The sequence below is a fragment of the Toxotes jaculatrix genome, chromosome 4, assembly GCF_017976425.1.
Source record: "Toxotes jaculatrix isolate fToxJac2 chromosome 4, fToxJac2.pri, whole genome shotgun sequence".
NCBI classification, from domain to species: domain Eukaryota; kingdom Metazoa; phylum Chordata; class Actinopteri; family Toxotidae; genus Toxotes; species Toxotes jaculatrix.
This window is the reverse complement of record NC_054397.1, coordinates 20,924,521-20,944,744: the sequence shown is the minus strand read 5'-3', so window position 1 is coordinate 20,944,744 and position 20,224 is coordinate 20,924,521. Positions and strand designations below refer to the sequence as shown.

The following is a 20,224-nucleotide window of genomic DNA, read 5'->3' as shown; positions in this document are numbered from 1 at the left end:
CTGTGAATCCCTTTTTTTTCCTACATTCATTCAAATGACGTAGCTCTGATACGAAGTCTCAAAATGCCAAGGTAGAAACATGCAGTCCAGATCTGTCTGTGATCGTTCAGGCTGCCTATCTCACTTTCATGTGACAAATCTCACCCTCTCCTCCCCACCGACGCCTCTTAAGGCTCCACAGAAGCTTTTGTCAAAGGAGGTAAACAAAACATTGTGTTAAACACATGACTCAAACACACGTTATCGAAATATCTCTCTCAAATGTATGATCAGCTCCTCTGACAGCGTGCTGTTTCCCGGCTGCAGTGACTCATCCGGTCGTCTGGTTTCGTGTTGTAATCAAGGTGTGGCCGCTCATACAGGTGCACGAAATGTTTGAGGGCGTGAGGCAGCGTCGCATTCTCCTTTAAACGAAACGAATAAAAAACACATTACATCATTATAATATAATCAGCGTGCTTCAAGTACTCAAGCAAACTTTCGGAGGCTGGACTACTAAACAGTTAATGCTGTTTTCTGCTGTATTCTCATCAGTGTTAGTTCATTCAAATGTCTAGTGAGCTTCGTACTTTGCTCTTACATTGCTGGGCTGGACCGGTGTGTTGATCATACTGTGTAATGTGTATTATATATGTACTGTCTCTATCTGCGAATAGTTTAAAATCAAGTTGCGAACGTATGAAATGTAAAAACACCTCAGACGTGCGATGGTTTCAATGCACTGTTTTCACTCTTGTAGCCTATTAAATCACAAGATGAACCTACTGCGTGGTCTTTTAAAGTTTTGCTGTGGTGATCCTTTTTCATAACATTATGAAAGGCGATGTTAACTAAGGCAGTTTTTTATCGAAGCAAGTCTCAATTTGCTGTTTATTTACATCGCACACACTTCTTTTATCAACAATAAAACAATGTTTAACGCCTCTCCCAGTGTGCGGAGCTGTGTGCAGGGTGGGGTCGGGATGAGGAAGGCGGAGTCTGGGGCTGAGGTGACGCTTCTTTTACTCATTTTTTTTTGCTCAGAGGACTGTCGGCCAGCGGCGGAGAGAGAGGTGAGAAGGGAATAGAGATACAGAAGACCGTCCCCTCCCGAAGAAAACAGCACTGACCAGGGATAATCTATATCGCTTCGGTGTGTTTCGACAGGTAAGAATAATTGAACATGTGTTTACTTTCTCCGACAGTTTTTAAACTGCTCATAGTTGTCTTTGTCTCTGACTTGTTATGGGGTTTTTTTTTCTGTTCATTCTTTTTACGTGTAGTAGTTTCTGTCCAGATTTCTATTAAAGTGGCGTATGTTTGTATGATATACTGTTTGATTTCATTTTCCATCTTTTACTTACCTGGGTGCTAATTCGGCCGTGAATTTAGAGTTCATTTCCGCATGCCACTGGCCACTACTGCCTGCTGTGTCGGAGTAATACGCAAGCTCGAGCACGAGCTCTCTAGCCCCCGAAAGTTTGCTTTCTCACGTTAAACAAATCCATTTTTTTAATCTCTGTGCTGTCAGAAAGCTCTTTCTGCCGAATCATAACGACGTTTGGCCGCAGTATCGATCACTCAACTTGACGTCACTTGTCAATAGTGTGCCACAGTATCATTAGTGGTGTCCAAGTTTGTGTGCGCGTGCACATTCCTGTGTCCGTACGCGTGCGAGAGAGGGCAGGTGAAGAGAGAGGTGCTATTAGCATCCATTTTGCCAATACCGACAATATCGCAGAATTTGTGTCAGTGATAGTGTCAGAAATTTTATAGACACTTTATATGTTTGCGAGACAACAAAGCAATTAACGCCAGTTCCAGGTTTACCTGTTCCAGGTAACTCATAAATATACAATAAAGCAGAGCTGAAACCATTAAAGGATCAGTGGATTGACAAAAAATGAATTGGCAAATATCTGGAAAAACGATTCATAGTCATTTTTAAAGTAAAAATTAAAAAAAAAAATACTCAGATGCTACTCTGCTCTTTTTCTTAATGCTCTATGATATTAAATGAAATATATTTGAAGACGTCAACCACGCGGTTTCCAGACTTACAGGCCAACTATTAATCAAAAATATACCACGTTAATTGATAATGAAAATCTTTTGCTGCAGACTTCAGTTTAACAATAACAGTAAATATCCTTAAATAATACAATCAGCTTACTGTGCATGGGGGAGTAAGCTCCTGTTCTCATGCACATCTGTAATGTATGACAGTGAATAATGAATCATAGCCCTAAATTTTGTTGGTGTGACTCCATCTCCCGTCCACTCCCACTCTACCAGCAGTGATGTCTCCAGGTGTTGCCAAATCTTCCATGATATCATAACCTTTGCAGATGCTCTGCACTTGACAGAACAGCCAATCATCTGCTCTCTGAACACTGGAGGACACATTTCTCTCATTTGATTTCTTGAGTAAATCCACTGAAATCAGCATCCGATTGAAATGACTTTTTTCTTATCCGCTTTTTACTTATGCGATTAAGTCATTTGCTGTGTCCTCCACCGCCAACACTAATATCTGTCAAAGTCAAACATGACATGGGTCACCTTGGAATTAGTTAAACAGCTTTCCTTAAAAAACTAAGTCTCCCCTTCATTAATCATTTTTCTGTCTGAATTATCAAGTTACACCAAAGCACCAAAAACAAGTCTGTGGCATCCAACTTTTTTTCTAGACCAATGCATCCAGCTGAGCTTGGTGAATGTGTGTCAGGTTGGATAAGACAGGGTGCCAATACTTTATGCCAGACAGGCCTCACTGAGCTTGCCCTGTGTCATCAAGTAGTACAGCAGCAGACTGCACCCTGGCTGGAAAGCTGTTCCCGTCTGGCCGCAGGGAAGAGGGTGAATGGGTGGTGGGATGGCGGAGAGGGGGGGGTGACTTACTGTAGATTTTGCAGCTACAGCTGTGGTAGCATGGTGATAATCCCCCCTCCTGCTTAATTCCCTGATACTGTCCTACATTAGCAGAGCAAGAGGCCAGGAGATCCTTCAGTTTATAAATAGGTCTACACTTTCCCAAAGGGGATTACTGTATGGTATATATCCTAACCTCTTTGTGTAGCTGGAAGGATTTTTTTTCTGTGGATTCTGTCTTACCTCGCCTCTGTCTCTGTCCAGTGGTGCCTGACTGAGTACTTTCCAGGGGCTCAGTTACAGCCACTCAACGCACACGCCGTGTGACCTGCTCTGTGTTTGCATATCGCCCTTCTTCTGTGTTTTACTGTTCCCATGGAGAAGGGGACACAGGGCGATAAAGTTTCCCATCAGCGACGATAGCGTTGTTTGTGGTTGAAGTCAAAGGGAAGGTGGTGTGACAGCATCAAAATCTCCATGGGGTTAACTTCCAGAGGCTTAAAAGGAAATCTTCATCATACAATGCTGTTGTCAAGCTAAAGCAGATTCATTCAGCCCTGCAGCCTCCCAGACACCTGGCGTTTGATTCATTATTATTATCTCCAACCAGCCAGAAATCAGTTGTTATTGTACTTTAAAATTTGATGTCTTAAGCTTTAATCTATAAAAGTAAACCAGGCACTTGCGATCAAACATTAGATATCCAGTAATGAGGTTAATTCATTCCAGCAAAAAGAACTTTGAGTCTCTTTGTTTAAAATTAATACAGTAATTGAATAATTGGCTGCATCGTCGAAAGACATTCATTCATGCAAAATATCTCTGCTGTCACAGACAAAACATAAAATCAGAAGCTTCCAGCTGAGCACAGTGGTATAATGCTGAGCAAGTAAAGTTGACATTGCCCAGCTGAGCCCTACCTATGACAGTCACTGAAATTAATTATTTATATTCAACAGTTCTCTGGGTTGGATCAAATGAGGGCAAGAAAATGTCCCGTACTTAAAATGTCAAAGGCCTAATGGTTGCTTCTTGCCAGTACTCGCACTTTAAAAACTGTATGAAAGTCTGCCAAGTTGGTCGTCTCAAGTCAGCTTCTATCGTATCAGTCTAACAGCATGCTGGAAATAGCTGAATCTGACTGTTTTCTTCATGAATACATTACCAATGATAATTTTTTCATTACCAACGACGTATCCAAGCAGGGATGGAGTGAACTAGATTCCAGCACTGACTCAAAAGAGAATGTTTTCACAGTTGGATGATTTGGCTGAGCAGTACTTCTCAGCATAGTGACTCTGATGAGTCCTGTGGTGTCTGTTTTTCTTCTCCTCCTCCCCCCCTCGTCCCTTAATTACACTTCTATGACAGATTGAGGAAAGTGAGGACAGCAAGGGTGTGGTTGAAAATGAAAGCAAATCACCGGGGAAGCTTGACTGGTTCAATGCGCAACTTGAAGAACGTCAACATCTCACAAGAAAGTAAATTTTGCATATTGTCACCGCTGAGTGAAAAACCTCATAACCCGTTGTTTTCTTTGTTCCGCTGCTTTTGAAGGATGTCATGCTCTCATGGGTTGAAAAAGTTGTGCAACCCTGGGGCCTGTGAACACTTTACAAAACAGTGGATAGAATGAAAAATGCATGGACGCTTTAGACAATCAAGGCTGTTATTCTTCCTTTTTCATTTCTTATTTGTTCTGTAGAATTTGACATTTTGCAGATTTGTATCTGACAATAGTAGTTTATAAACCAAATAGCATGACTGTTGTCAGGTCACTCAGTTTTTATTAATGCTAGCTCTTCACTCCTCAGATATTTTGATTTTATGATTTTGTTTTTCTTTTCTATTTTTGATGTGGTTTGTGTGCAGAAGAGCAAACAGTGAAGTTGTCAGTTGTACTCGCTCTATTCTTCGGGGTCCCTTTAGACTTTTGCCCTTCTCTCCAAAGCACCCTCCTCCCGCTCCCTCGTGCCTCTAATCTCCCTGAAAAATTAATCATCTGTCACATCGCCTCAGTGCTCAGCCACACACCGATGCGTAGCAGTGGCAGCTCAAAAAAAAAAAAAAAAAAACTCCTGGTCAGGCCTTTAAACAGGGCTTTAGATGCAGTGTTGGCCACTAAACTTGGCCCGTGAACACACAGAGCCATCTTGATGTGCTTCAGCCTTTTTGGTGACATCCAGTGGGGACACTTCAGACCCAGTTTCCTTTTCACTGTGACAGTAGTCAATGGGACAATGCGGCTACTCTTTTCCTCTCTACCCCAAACAAAGTAACACAGAAGCTCTCTGTGCTGCATCGGAGACTTAGTTCATCCTCTTCCTTCCTACCATCAACTAAACAGCATGGAGGGGGGCACATCCTACTCACTGTTAGCCCTAAGACAAAATCACAGCCCTGAAAACATTCTTACACTCAAAAACCTCGTAACTGACAGTGAAGGGTTCAAATTCTGGACTTCAAAGTCAAATGAAATCTGACCATTTGATTTCCACATCTTTTATGATGCATTGTTCTCCTGATATGAAAGACAGTCTATGACATACTTCAGTTCCTCCCACTGTATTGGATATGTGATGGGATGGACTTGTTTGTGAACTTTGTTGCTGTGCACTTTATTGCTACATGGGGTACACCCCTTTTTACTCATTCACTCCTTCTTTATCAGCTGGGTGTAACTCGATCCGGCTCTGCACTCAGCCGCCTCCTCCGAGACAGCTCACATTTCCTTTGATTCACAGCAAGATCCCACAGGGAGTAAACAACTACACACCAGTGTACAGCCACCATACTGGATCCACTGGCCTAATTCAGCTTATATAAGTGGCTGCAGTGAATCAACTGGCCATTATCCATTCTGCTGCTTATTTTATTCATTGGCTGTGGTTGACTGTGTTGTTGGGAATGTTTCCAGATCAGAGAAGGAAGGGGAGCACACTGTGCTGCATCTGCCACATTAAGACACACTCAGTTTGTGTGTTGCACAAGTGCACTCCAGCAGCACCTCGTTGTCTGTTTTTTCTCTGTGGGATCTTGGCATGGCCACGTTGCTATGCTCTGGATTTTATCAACTGCCTGTTACAGTCAATTGATAAATGTTCTCTCACACTCAGAGGGGGAGTGCTTTTACAAAATGTTGACTTCAAGCTTCTTTCTCAACTTAGTTCATGACGTGATACAGCATACAGTAGTTTGTCACCGTAGTTTTACGCATATAGTTTGTGCCCATAGTTGTGAAACTACAGCCTACAACTTCAACTTCCCGTTTCTGACCAGACAGCCCAGCTGTGTTGGTGAGTCAGATAATGTTGACCATCACTTCCTGTCACCCACCACAATAAATCCATTAGCTGTGCACCACTTCACATCCTCCCTTATTGATTTATAACAAACAGCTATACAGTTGGCCCCCACTGCCTCCATTACTATAACAGCTATTGTTGCAGAAGTGTGTGTGTGGGGGGGGGGGGGGGGGGGGGGTTTGGGGGACCAGGAAGGTTAGTATGGGTGTTAAGCTGGATCCCAGTTGGACGACCATACCACAACTCTGTGGGGAAAACATGCAGAGAGCACAGTGCAACTGCAGACTGGAGGCTCAGCTGGCTGCACTGGCCATTTACTGTGTCAGGAGGATTGGACTGTGTGAGTGCAGGGCGTTGTGTTAAAGTCATCTGGGAAAAAGTAAGAGGAGTGTGGGTTGCATGTCAGGGGACATATATGTGACAGGGTGTGTGCATGTGTGTGGGGCTGGCATGTATGTCAGACAGTTGATCTGTGACTGTGCAGATGGTGCAGGGAGCTTTACAGATGTGTGGTAATATAATCTGCTTTATTTGCATGTCAGCCTAAACATGACATTAGCAGGCCTGTTAGTAATCACAGGCCACCAGATGAGGTTAAGTTTTTACAACAAAGCCCTAATCTTCTGATAACCATGAGAATGTGCCGTTAATTTAAACAAATCATTCACTCTTGCTGGAAAAAATTTATTTTTTTCTTCAAGAAGAGAGTTAAAGGAATAGCTCGACATTTTGGAAAATATTCTTAATCACTCTCTTGCCAAGAGTTATATTAGAGAGAAGACTGCTACCACTGTCGTGTCAGTAACTACAGATATGAGCCTACAGTCAGGAAACCTTTAGCTTAGTTTAGCACAAAGCCGGGTTAGCTTAGTGTAAAAACGACAAGTTGCAGTTTTACAGGGGATTAAGTGATGGATTATTTTCCAGACATTTTTACTCTTCAGTTTTTGTGAGGATTAAACAAATGACATATAACATCTTAATTAATGACTTTATGATGTGCTGGTTTGTGTATTTTTATTCTTTGGACAGAGCCAGGTTAGCTGTTTTTCTAGTTTCTGTGCTAAGCTAAGCTAACTGGCTGCTGGCTGTAGCTTAATAGTCACCATACTGACATTAGAATGGCATCAATTTTCTCATCTAGCTCTTGGCAAAAAAAAAACAAAAAGCATATTTCCCCAAAATGTCAAACTGTTTCTTTAAACTTGATGCCAATTTTGCAAGCTTAATCTCCTCAAGCAGGCATGTAAAACCCTAGCAGAACAAACAGCAAAAACCTGGCGACATTTTATTTGCACCCCTTTCTGCCAAGCAGGCATGAGGCTAAATAACAAATCACTGCAAACACTGCAATGTATGTTAGGAGCCACTCTGGAATACGACCAGAGTTCATCTGCAGCCCCCTGGGGCCTCTTCCCTGACCTGATTCATTCCTGCTGTGGTACAAAGAAGAGCTTAGGCCAGCTAGGTCAAAATCTGGCTTGCTGCAGTGTTTTCATAACTATACTTAGTTTGCATAGTGCATAACATATTAACGTATTATTGGGAGGATATAAGGAGGATAATAAAAAGTCAGATCTACTGTTTAGACCCTCTAGCCATTAGGTGTATTTAGCCTCACCCAGTTCACTCGTACACCCACACACTCTGCCGCCACGCCCTTGTTGAGAGTCTGTCACTGCTGGGGAGACACTCCCTGTCTGACATGCCTGTGGGTGAGGGGGGGGGGGGACAAGATACTCAATCTGTTCTCATGACTAACAGTCATCCATTGTCACAGCAGCCATGTACTCTTAGTAGCTTATTAGCTAGTTTCAGTATTTAAGGAGTGAGTCAGTGAAGTTTTGTGTCAGAAGAGTAAAATAGTGTGCACTTTTTTTCAGCACAAGATTTACAGTGGGACACAGTTGGACAGATTGAATATACTGTGTTAGTGTGGAATGTCACACTGGCGTTTCAGCATCAGGCACTGAACAGTATCCAGCTCTGCTTTTCTGTTGCAACTCACTGGCAGCTTTCACTGATACGCATTCCTGGTTTGGGTTTTTTTTTTTTTTTTGGTTTTGTTTTGTTTCTGGAAGAAGCCCACTGGATTCATCCAGAGAGGCTGTTGCCTAACAAAATAGTTGGAGGTGACGGGTGTGAGATGTGTTTTCATGGGTAAAAAGTGAGGCTTCCATGTTACTGTGCGTTTGTGTGGGTGGATGGAGGGTAGAGATAAAGACAGTGATGGAGCAAAGTACAGTGAGAGTGAAAGGATGCGTCACTCATTAACTGGAAGGGAGCGAAGTCCAAGTAGTACACAATACAACCAACAGCTTTTCGTTGGTACTGAACAAATGTGGGAGGGATCGGCAGACAGAGAGATTAGCCTCAGTATTCAATTTTACTATCTCCATAATACACAATTTTCTTTTTGTTCAGCTTAATTTTTAACGTTTCTGTAAATTACTTTAAATTAACACTTTTAATGAGTTTCTTTGTTTGCTTGGACTACAGTCACAAGCATTGTGGATGAGGGGGGAAAAAGGAAATTATGAGAGAACCCAAGAGGGACCAGCACTTACCAGCAAACAAGCGGGCATAGCTTCAGATGGGTCAGCAGATAAAACCCCCACAGTACAGCGCCTGAGCAGAGTTTTGGTTACCTAGGCAATATGTGGGGCGTGTCGCAGCATTGCAACAGTTGGCTGAGCCCGCTGCCTCGCCCAGGAAAACAAAGACTACACAAACACTGTCCCTGATTTACAGAGAACAGGAAAGTTCTGTATGCACGCCATGTTTGGTGTGGTTCTGCTTAACAGAAGTTTGTGTGGGCCGTGTTTTCTATCAGCTGTATCTGTACCTTTAGTAGTGGATCAATAAAGTTTTCTTTAAAAAAAAAAAGTTGGAAAACAGAAAATTTAAATCTGAGTGTGAGTCTTACATTTCATTTGTCAATTTCCCCATTGTTCTACAAATGAATAGATAGCAAGCAGTCTTAATAGAACAGCTCTCAAGCTTGTGTTTAATGAGAAGCCACGCCTATGGTTAGAAAGGTAGGAATACACACTGTCTGATTGCAAGCATAGTTTCTGTCCGTGGTCTGATGAGTCAGTGCATTATCTGTCAGGTAGCATGTAGCTGCAAGCACAGGCAGTCCTCTGTGGCCTGGTCCTGCAGGATCTCATGCCAGACTGACTACAGCTGAAACTCACTGAGCTGCTGCTCCCTGTGAAGGCATGAGCAAGATAAAGGGACATGTTGGGACCTTACAAGAACAGTACATTGAGGTGAACACATTTTGACCAAGTGCATATGTGCAGTAAATAACACATTAAGTCCCCGGAAAACAAACAAACAAACAAACAAAAAACCCTGGGGACTTGCAAGTGAGTTTCTAGTGCATCAAAGTGCCACATAGAGAGAACTGAGGATAGACAGCGACTAATGAGGAACATGTGGTGCACACACACTATTGTCAGTTTCTTTTCTTCATGCAAATTCTAATGGAAGACAAAGCCCCCTGCAGGAGCTACGCTGATGTGCACGCACACATACACACACACACTCACACACTCACACACAGTATGATGCCTGGGGGAGAAAAAGTGGGCTGGGCCAGCTGAGGGACTGAAACGCAACAGGACACATCCTTATGCAAAGCCAGAGGGCAAAAAGATGAGGGAGTGGCGCTTTTTCTAATACATCAGGAACAGCACCAGTGTAAGGCAGAGAGACAAAGCACTCCCTCCAAATCCACTGATCAACTCTGATTACAGCACTCGCCTCATTGTTGAGTTGTGTTACTATGAATTTGTTCAGAGGAGTTTTATGTAAGTGCAGGTAAAGGTGGTAATTTAAGTGTTCATAGTTCATTTCAACACGAGAAGCTTGACACACTGGATCTTAGCCCCAACTTGTTTTATTAGTGGTGAAGACAGAAGGTAAGCATAGCTTATTGTGCTGAATCACTTTGTAAGCTAAAACCAGCTGTCACATAACAGAGCTTTGAGGATGGAAATATTTTTCCTTTATTTGTCAGCTGAAGCCTTTGTTTGTTGACTCTGCTGTGTGTAGAGCTCCACGGTACTTTCAGTGCATCTGCAGTGCCTGCAGAAATGAGTAAACACACTCTTACATGTGTGCACACACACACACACACACACACACACACACACACAAAAGCCCAACACGTCCCAGAAATGTGCTCTGCAGAGAATCCTGTCAGTTACAGTCAAACATCTGAAAACACTTGTAACAAACACAGTGAATGCATTGTACTGTATCGGTCATATGTCACATGCAGTGGCAGGCAGCTGTTAGAAATGCTGATGATTTTTTTTTTTTTGTGATGAAGAGAATTTCTGTGGTGGGTGACGAGGAAGACAGAAAATGATGAAATGTGGTGATAGAAAACATCCATGCATGTTGTGAGAGTGAGCCTCCACTAAGGATAATCTGTTTTTAATGTTTGGTCTTTGTAAAAATAAGGGTTTCAATAAATGAAAGATCCTTATGCACAAAGGATTTGTGCATGGTTGATGAAGCATTTCATAATTATTAGATTTAATATTTAACTATTATTTAGCTTAGAGCTACAGTAAGATGTCTGTGAAGATTGAATGAACACCTGAGTTAATGTAGCCTGAAGAATTTTTGGGGGTTTTTTTATTCGTAAATCAAGCTGAATTAGGAGGTATAGAATGGACGTGCACAAACAAGTACCGTGGTAGTTACACAATCTTGAGCACTGTTACAACAAAACTACAGAAGACACATCAGGATGTTGGATTACTAGAAACCTGTTTACTGAGACCCAGAAAGCTAAAACATGTTATAGATACGTATGTGGTAGTATTTGAAATAATAAAAACAAATGTTCAAGTTGAGTTCCAGGCATTTTCTCTGAGGTTTAGGCCTGTATGTGGCGAGAAGTATGCTCGCTGTCTGCCAGCGCACACATACGCCCACAGGAGTCGAAACCTGACGGGCAAGTTCCTGACTGCCGTGCGTCAGCAGCAGACTGCTCCCACGGTTACATGGGTGGAGGCCCGGGGTGAAAGGTCACTTGGGCTGGCTAGCATTCCTGACTTACAGCTGTCTCTCCACTCACTTCGCCCTCCCTCCCCTGTGAGCCGCTGCTCTGTGTTGTCATTTTAAGGTCAGGGTTAACATGTGTGGGGGGGTGTCATCTGGTGAGCTGTCATGCTCGAGTGGCATATAAAAACTGAATGATGGCCCTGTGTAAGAGAGCAGGGACCTTGCAGGAATGTTTATTAATTCATGAAAAAAATGTAGGCATGTAAAGAAGTGTATCTTTGTCATTTATAGGTGAAGACATGTTGAAAATCCTGACTCTGGCTTTCTTCTGTGTTTTTTAGGTTTGCTCCTTCACTGTTTTTTGAGAACGGGAGGCAAGGATGGCAATGCAAAGTGAGTCATTCAGCTGTTCTTTTAACTCTTCCTCCTTTTTTCTGCAGATTTATGTTAATAATTTTATGTTGATTTTTATTAGTGTAATTTCTTGGTTCCCTTTTGTCTATATCAGTTCCTTCTACAGTGCTTTTAAAAGAGTACTGAACATTTTCATTGCGACCTTTCCAACTTCCAACTATTGTTTTGATGTATTTATAATGTTACTTCCTTTAACGATAACTAAAGGTTGTTCCTTTATGTGGCCTAGAAGTGAAACACTGTTCTTCTCTGAGAAAAAATGGGGGCAAATACACATAAACCTGTTATGGTGTATTTAGGAATAGAGAACTTAAACAAGATATAACGCATAAATATCCAACATTTCTGATGTCCAACAATTTCTCCCTTTGTGCTTGTCAGTGGGTGAGCTTGATAGTGGCATGGTGAAGGTGGCAGAGTGGCAGCAGACAATGTATAGTGTAGACTCAGGCATCCAGTCCGGAGCCACCACAGTCAGAGATGACGACGGTGAGTTCACCACCTCCAAGCAATACACCATGACCACCACTGTCACAACGGAACAGCCTGGTAAGACGACAACCGAGGGTCAGTAAGCATATATATTACATTTTTCGCCATAATAACATGCGATCCGTTCACTTCTCGTTAGACTTGGATGCCCAGTACACTATGACCAGAGCCCAGCGGGTGCGGGCTGCCATGTTCCCAGAGACGCTGGAAGAAGGCACTACTATCTTGTCTACTCAGACAGACCCGTCCCAGATGACCAACGTCCAGCGGCTGGCTGAGCCCTCACAGATGCTCAAGACCGCCATCATCCATCTGATTAACTACCAGGACGACGCCGAGCTGGCCACACGCGCCGTGCCTGAGCTCACCAAACTGCTCAACGATGAAGACCAGGTGATGAACCGAGAATAGCCAAACACACACGCAGAGTTTGAAATTAGCACAGCATTTTGGTCACGCTTGATTTTATTGGATGTATCAGTGAGGATCTTATGCCTTATCTTAAAATCGTAATAAAGCTCTCTAACACAAGTGCCATTTTAAAAACAGGTAGTGACTTTCACTCTTATTCCCACCAGTAAAAATGAACCCTTCTTTTCCCCCTTCATTTCATCAGGTGGTGGTCAACAAGGCCGCACAGATTGTCAACCAGCTTACGCGCAAAGAGGCATCGCGCCGTGCTCTGATGCAGTCCCCTCAGATGGTGGCAGCTGTGGTGCGTGCCATGCAGAACACAAGTGACATGGAGACAGCACGGGCCACAGCCAGCATCCTGCACAACCTGTCTCACCAGAGAGAGGGCCTGCTCTCCATCTTCAAGTCTGGAGGCATCCCTGCTCTAGTCCGCATGCTGAGGTACTGCTGGGCCCAAAAGAAAAACATACTCTTTATTATAGTCTGGGTATGAAAGGAAATATCCATCCTTAAACACAGAAAAGACCTTTTGGCAATATCAGTTGCATTTCTTGGCCCGTTTTGCTGTTACATGGGTTGTTCATCTAATCCTTGTTCAGACATGCCAAGCACACACTGTGAAGTCATGTTGAGGTATTTTCCAGTGTAGCTACAGTGGAGTTCAGTTGAAGAAGAAAACAAGAGCTCCTGGCTCACCTGTTTGTACTGACATTTGATGGATGTAACAGGAGAAAGATGTTGTAGAAGAGAGAGATGTTCATTCCTCCACCAGCATTAACCTCAAAAGACGATATTGCAAGGAAAACACAAGGCAGTGTAAATCCCACCGTTTCTCCCACTCCCAGTTTAGTGTAGACACATTCTTGGGAGAGTGCTGAGTGGCATTCTGGGAAATGTAAGAAATCACAGACTCAAGTAGAAGAAACTGAGGCAGGCAGATTAAATTTGGTCCAACTAAAACGTCAACCTAAAATGATTTAATGGTGTCTAATAGTGAGTAAATCAAATGGTGGAAGTTTCCTTTAATGAATGGCAACTCGATGTGCCATTTATTTTGCTCTTAACCCAGCTGTTTCTCTCCCTCAGTTCTCCCATGGAGTCTGTGCTCTTCTATGCCATCACCACGCTCCACAACCTGCTACTGCACCAGGAGGGAGCTAAGATGGCCGTGCGTCTGGCTGACGGCCTGCAGAGGATGGTTCCCCTGCTGAAGAAGAGCAACCCCAAGTTCCTGGCCATCACCACAGACTGTCTGCAGCTGCTGTCCTATGGCAACCAGGAGAGCAAGGTGTGTGTATAATTGTCAGTTAGATGTTGTTCCAGTACATGTAATACAACGGCTGGAACACTTCATAGCAGCCAAGTACTGTAACGTGAGACAGCTCAAGCTGTCCTGCTTGTGTGTACATGTTTTGTTTTGGGTGTGGCATGTGAACAGAGGTGTTCAGGTGCAGATACAGAGAGGGCATGGGTGTGGTTATTTGCTGTGAGTAGTAAAATGAGTGAGCATTAACTGGCTATGACCTGCCTGGACAGGGCATGGCTTTGTTAAGTGTGGTGCTTTGGTAAAACCTAAGGGTTTCTTCTCAAAGTGTGCCTGAAGATTGATCTGCACTTTGCATATACCGACACATACTCACACCGTGCCTCTGTTTCACAGCTGATCATCCTCGCCAATGGGGGTCCTGAGGGTCTAGTTCACATCATGAGAAACTACAACTATGAGAAGCTGCTGTGGACCACAAGCCGTGTGCTCAAAGTCCTCTCTGTGTGCCCCAGCAACAAACCCGCCATTGTAGATGCTGGTATGTAATGTATGCTTTCTGAGTCAGCACACACCTGTGTGTACCTGGCAATCATACAGGTGTGTCTTTTTTGTTATATGAACTATAGCTAATGGCTCCCTGTCAACCACAGTGCTGCATGACAGCTCAATTTATGAGATGTTGCTGAGGGCTGAGTGATTTAACTTCTCTGTTCCCTGCAGGTGGGATGCAGGCTCTGGGTAAACACCTCACAGGCCCTAGCCAGCGTCTGATGCAGAACTGCTTGTGGACGCTCAGGAACCTGTCTGATGCTGCCACCAAGCAGGTCCGTGTCCACATTTACTGTTTGCATTTACTTTTCTTCAGGGTTGTTTTATTTCCCATAGTTCTACACACAAAGAACTCTCTCTTCTTGTTTCCAGGAGGGTATGGACAACCTGCTGCAGGTTCTGGTGGGCCTGCTCAGTTCAGATGATATCAACATGCTCACTTGTGCCACCGGCATCCTGTCTAACCTCACATGCAACAACTCCCACAATAAAACTCTGGTCACCCAGAACAATGGCGTCGAGGCTCTGATCCACGCCATATTGCGCGCCGGGGAGAAGGAGGATGTGACTGAGCCTGCCGTTTGCGCTCTGCGCCACCTGACTTCACGCCACCAGCACGCTGAGGTGGCACAGAATGCTGTGAGGAGACACTATGGCATCCCTGCCATCGTCAAGCTGCTCAACCAACCTTACTACTGGCCTGTCATCAAGGTACAGAGAGGGAGGGAGGGAGGGAGGGAGGGAAGGGTGGAGGGATAATGTAGCTTGAGGAGGAGAAATGTGCTTCTACTGAGATATGGTGGTTTCAGGAAGATGTTGGAAAGGATCCTAGACTGGAAAGCAGGGGTAGACTGAGAGCAGGTGATGTGAGGGAACATAAGTTAAGGACTGTGAAACAAACACGTTGAGGAGTTAATGGGTTTGCTCCAAAGAAGAAGACTGGGGAAAATGGGTAGGGCTGGACATATGGACAAAAAGGATGGCAGATAGGGCAGAGAGCCAGAGTATCAGTCAGCCTGAACAAGCATGAAATTCACATGACAGCAGGAACAGTATGTTTTACAGAACCAGGCTGTAGAGAGGAAAACATATTCTGTTTAACACACAACCACACAACTCAAGGTCTTGAAGTTGTTTGCCAGCCTTGTTTTGTTTGCTTGCCGGTAACAGTGAACAGTGTCATGATCGTGTCTTTGCGTCTCCTCCCTGCCTGAAGGCTGTGGTTGGCCTGATCCGTAACCTGGCCCTGTGCCCAGAGAACCAGTCCCCACTCAGGGACGCAGGAGCGATCCCCCGTCTCGTCAACCTGCTGCTCAAAGCCCACCAGGACGCCCAGAAACACGGCTCATCCGCCCAGCAGACGTACCAGGTACATGATGGGCTAGTGTCAAAGGAGGCCTGTGGTCATTGTGTGTGTGTGTGTTTAAGGGATTGTGGAAATTAGTAGTTGAGGATTATTTACGTATTTTCGTGTCTTTTACTAAAATTAATTTTTTTCATCTTTGATATCAGGATGGAGTGAGAATGGAGGAGATTGTGGAGGGCTGCACAGGAGCTCTGCACATCCTGGCCAGAGATCCCATCAACAGAGGAGAGATCGCCAACCTGCAGACCATTCCTCTGTTTGTGCAGGTAACGGAGGAAACCTACGCTCTCACACTTTCATGTCTTGATAATTAACTTACTTTATATTTGTGGGGTTAGTTTTGTTTTTGTTTTTTTTTTTTACTAATTTTCTTCCTCCTCCCCTTCCAGCTTCTCTACTCTCCAGTGGACAACGTGAAGCGCGTGGCGGCAGGCGTCCTGTGCGAGCTGGCCCTGGACAAACCGTCAGCTGAGCTCATCGACAGCGAGGGAGCGTCGGCTCCACTGATGGAGCTGCTGCACTCCAATAACGAGGGCATCGGTAGGACACCCAGATAATGCACTGTGATTAGCTGACCGTAATGCAGCATTTAGTCATAGGTGAAAAGCAACAAAGTCAATTTACTCAAGTGCTGTACTTACTGTAAGTGCAGTTTCCAGGTACTACCACTGGACATGACTGTGTCCATTTTATGAGACATTATACTTTTACCCCTCAACATTTCAGAATGACCTATCATTGGCCTACAGTTAAAGAAAACAGTGCAAACATTCAAATAAACTGTGTACGAGTAGTTTGACTGTTTGAATGATAAAATACTCATTATTAATTATTTAACATGACACATTCTGCTGATTGATTTACATTTACAGCCAATATGTTTGGATCTGAGTGACTGGCAAGATTTCGATATCACGCTCATGTATGTATGGTAACTATGAAACCACTGCCAGCAAATAACTTTTTTTATCAGATTAAATTGACAAGATATAGCATGTTAAAGATTAATTTAGAGGTGCTGGCAGCCAATTGTGTTACCTCTGGACAGAAGCTAACAGGCTGCAGGTTTTAGCTTCATATTTAGCGTACAGGCACATACAGAGTGGTATCGATCTTCTTATCCAGCTCCCACCAAAATGTCCCAATCGTTTAAGTAAAGTAAGTTTGAGTTTTAGGTGGTTATTTGCCCGAGACGTTGAGTGTGTTCAGAATAACATTTTTTATGGCTAATTTTAGCATCCCTTACTTAATCAGGCTTGTCCCCCTTCTCCCCTCAGCTACTTACGCTGCAGCTGTGCTCTTCCGCATCTCCGAGGATAAGAACTCAGACTACAAGAAGCGAGTGTCTGTGGAGCTCACACACTCTCTGTTCAAACACGACCCCGCTGCCTGGGAGATGGTGAGTGTCTGGCGCCCTCCTCTGACAGGACGATTAAACATTAAAGTAGATTTTTAGACATTTCTTTATTCCCTTCAGAGTTTCAGGTTCAGATCCCACACACCACAACATCTTTATGTTACGCTAACAGGAAAACAATGTATAGGCTGTGAAATTAGATAAAGTGGTTATCATTAAATCGTAAACGATACTTTAAGGACAATGAGTAAGCTTTCTATATAAAAGTTTTGGCTTTATTTGACCTTTGTCCTCTTGTGACCTCTCTGCAGGCCCACAACACTGTCCCCATGGATGGACACTATCCAGAGGGTGAGTAACTATGGCTGAAATGTGCTCCTACAGCACATTCCTCAGCACTGGGTCACTCCACCACAGGGAGTGACCACAGTGTTAAAATGCTGTAATGTGTGAGCAGGTTGCCTCCCTGCTCCTACTCATTCACTATCATCATTTGGTGGCCAAAGGTTTGCTTAAAAATACTCTGATTACTCAATACCTCGAGCAGCACAGGCCTAGCTTGTATTGATTTTTAGTAATCTTTCTTACTTTCATGTCTTCTGCAAGCCGTTCACAAACTTGGCCTCTTCCATCTGTCCTCTTCTACTCTGTGGGCTGTTCTCAGTAGTACATTTTGTGGTTGTCAGAGTCTTTTGTTCCTCTTTTTTCCCACCAAGTCAAACTGTGCCAGATAATAGTTTTATTCTTGTCTTATTCACTTCAGCCTTTGGCTTTTCTTTATTCTTAATGTTTCAGTCTTTGTACATCACTGTCTAGTCTTCATTGCCAAGTCTGTCCAAAAGGTTTTCTCTCCATCAAGCTCCATCTCCATCCGTTTCCTTATCTGTGTTTGCATCTTTTTCTTAATCCCTGTTCTTTCCTTCTCTCGACTTTTCTCCTTTTATGGCATTGGTATTTTCTGACTCCTTCTCTGAGCAGCAAGGCTCAGAGTGAAAAGGGATCAGCTTCTCTTCTCTCAATAATCACAGTGTTCTAAAAATGTGCCTTAAATGTGGAAAATACTCTATTTCATTTATTTATTTTCACAACAGACACTCAGGGTACAAGGAAAGCTAAATGACGTATGATCTGTTGTTCCTGTGCGTAACTAGTAACAACAAATGTAATCTCTTACAGAGCTGGATCCTGCTTTCCAGGACTATCCACAATATCCAGGTGACATACCCATGGACAGCATGGCCGCAAACATGATGCCTGACGATTACCCAAGCATGATGTATGACAGACAACCTTTCAGTGAACATTATTAAAGGTCAGTACATGCTTATGTTACGTCAGATCATCAGGACATGTTGGTCATACTTTAAAGCCACTGAAAAATTTGTTTCTGATCTTGAATTTTTCAGAATACCAATAACATACTGATAAGAAAATAAGATTAAAAAATGTATAGATATCTGTAGTTATTACTTATTAAGAATTTAACATTCAGAAACTCAGCTGATCTGCTTCCTCAGGATTGTGGGTATGTGCGGTTTCATCAGACAGACAGTGGTCTGGAAACATGCAAACAACCCCTTAACTGTCAGATGTTTTTTGTGTTTTTAAACAAAACTTTATTCAACAATTAAGTGTGTGTTGCACATCAGGTGCACAACAAGAACACAATACAAGGTACGAGACTGCTAGTAACATCTGCAACAATATAAATAAAGTATAGTAATAGATCAAATAAATTAATGTGGTGAAATAAATACAAAACAAGCCCAAAGTAAATGTGTAGAAATGGGTTTTTAAAGAACTTGCAGATAATAAGTAAAATGGAACTTACTGCTTGATTGGTGAAGTGAAGCATGTGACTTCAGCTCACGTGAAATAACAAAAACTGTTTGAACACTGGCGGAAAATTTCATTTCATGTCTAAGCCCATCACTTGTGGTAAGAAGCTGCTTGAGAAAGCAGTCAAAATCACCATCAGTTCTGTGGACTTTTCTTTTGCTTATCATGTCTTTCTGCTCTTTTTATAGACACAGAGGAGAAAGAGAAGTGGAAGAAGAGGCAGAGGAGCTGGTGTGGGACACGATGGGACAAAGAAGAAGAGAATATAGTCGTCAGTAGAGATTATTTCCTCTGCTCTCAGCCTGATGTAATATATGCAATTATCAGCGAGTACAGGACCCATACTCTTAACAGGGCTCAACTTTGTTTTATAGCCTAATTTTGCTGATTATAATTATGACAATGACAATGCTTTTAGGTTTCGGTTAGAGAACCTTCTAAGAGTGTGTGCATGTGAGTATGTGTGTGTGTGTGTGTGTGTGTGTGTGTGTGTTTGTGCTTTTGGGTGGGTATTCTATGCCAAAGAGATTTTATTTTGTGATGATAATCGTGTAGCTTCCTTTCCTTTTTTTTTTTTTTTTTTTTTAAGAAAAAGAAACAAAAAAAAGAGAATTATAGTTGAAAACACTGCCAGAGGTGGATCAACGTGCACGGTGCACCTGCTCACCACTCTTTCTTTCTTTAACGCCTTTGTAACAGACACTGCTGTCTATGCTGTAGTTTCGACAATGTATACTGTCAACTTTCTCCCTCTGTCACCCAGGAGTCGGTGAAGAGTTAGTTAACACGGACTCGTTCTTCCTCTCGCCATTAATTCAGTAGGACAAGAAGAGGTCTGTGACAGACCTTTGAAAGAGCGGAGTAGGGCTGCCCCCACTCTTATATAATCATCTGACGTGGATTATTAACAGTGTAGGTGAACAGGATGGTTGTTTGTTTTTTTTGTTTGTTTTTAAAGTGTTTCTTATCTTTTGTAAGTTATTTACTGGGAAAGGTTCACATTATCTGGCATCACCGGAATATTAACCAAGATTCCTTTGATTAGAAACTGAACTTCAAAGATCATATGTGACTATAATAATTTGCAGGAGAACAACAGTGTGGCTAAAGCAGTTTTACAGATTCAGATTGTACAGAACAGACTGACTGGGGACGGCCCTACAGCTAGAGCAAACTACTGACAGGGAAATTTGTCTTTCTACTTAATAAGAGTTTTTACTGAAATTTTGTTAAATAAAAATAAAGGATATATTACATGTATTGTGTTCATGTTTATTGAGTTACAAATAAGAAATGTCGGTTCTTAACCTTTTAAAACACACCTTCCCACCTGTGCAACACTCAGGCCT

The 20,224-nt window shown here is 42.9% G+C and overlaps 1 protein-coding gene across 1 annotated transcript; it reads left to right on the top strand.

Moving 5' to 3' along the window:
• The first annotated feature begins 1,028 nt into the window (after positions 1-1,028).
• jupa (junction plakoglobin a) lies at positions 1,029-20,133 on the top strand. The gene is made up of 16 exons (XM_041036225.1): positions 1,029-1,146; positions 11,519-11,570; positions 11,973-12,140; positions 12,223-12,476; positions 12,700-12,938; positions 13,584-13,785; positions 14,158-14,302; positions 14,485-14,588; positions 14,686-15,024; positions 15,530-15,682; positions 15,826-15,945; positions 16,069-16,219; positions 16,957-17,078; positions 17,348-17,387; positions 18,213-18,348; positions 19,064-20,133. The coding sequence occupies exons 2-15, from the start codon at positions 11,558-11,560 to the stop codon at positions 18,344-18,346; spliced, it is 2,184 nt and encodes a 727-aa protein (XP_040892159.1). The 5' UTR covers positions 1,029-1,146; positions 11,519-11,557; the 3' UTR covers positions 18,347-18,348; positions 19,064-20,133.
• Positions 20,134-20,224: the final 91 nt, after the last annotated feature.

Excerpts from the sequence above, each read along its gene's own strand:
- jupa (XM_041036225.1), top strand. Across the intron at positions 12,141-12,222 it reads TGTCACAACGGAACAGCCTG|ACTTGGATGCCCAGTACACT; the intron begins GTAAGACGACAA and ends ACTTCTCGTTAG. Across the intron at positions 15,025-15,529 it reads ACTACTGGCCTGTCATCAAG|GCTGTGGTTGGCCTGATCCG; the intron begins GTACAGAGAGGG and ends CCCTGCCTGAAG.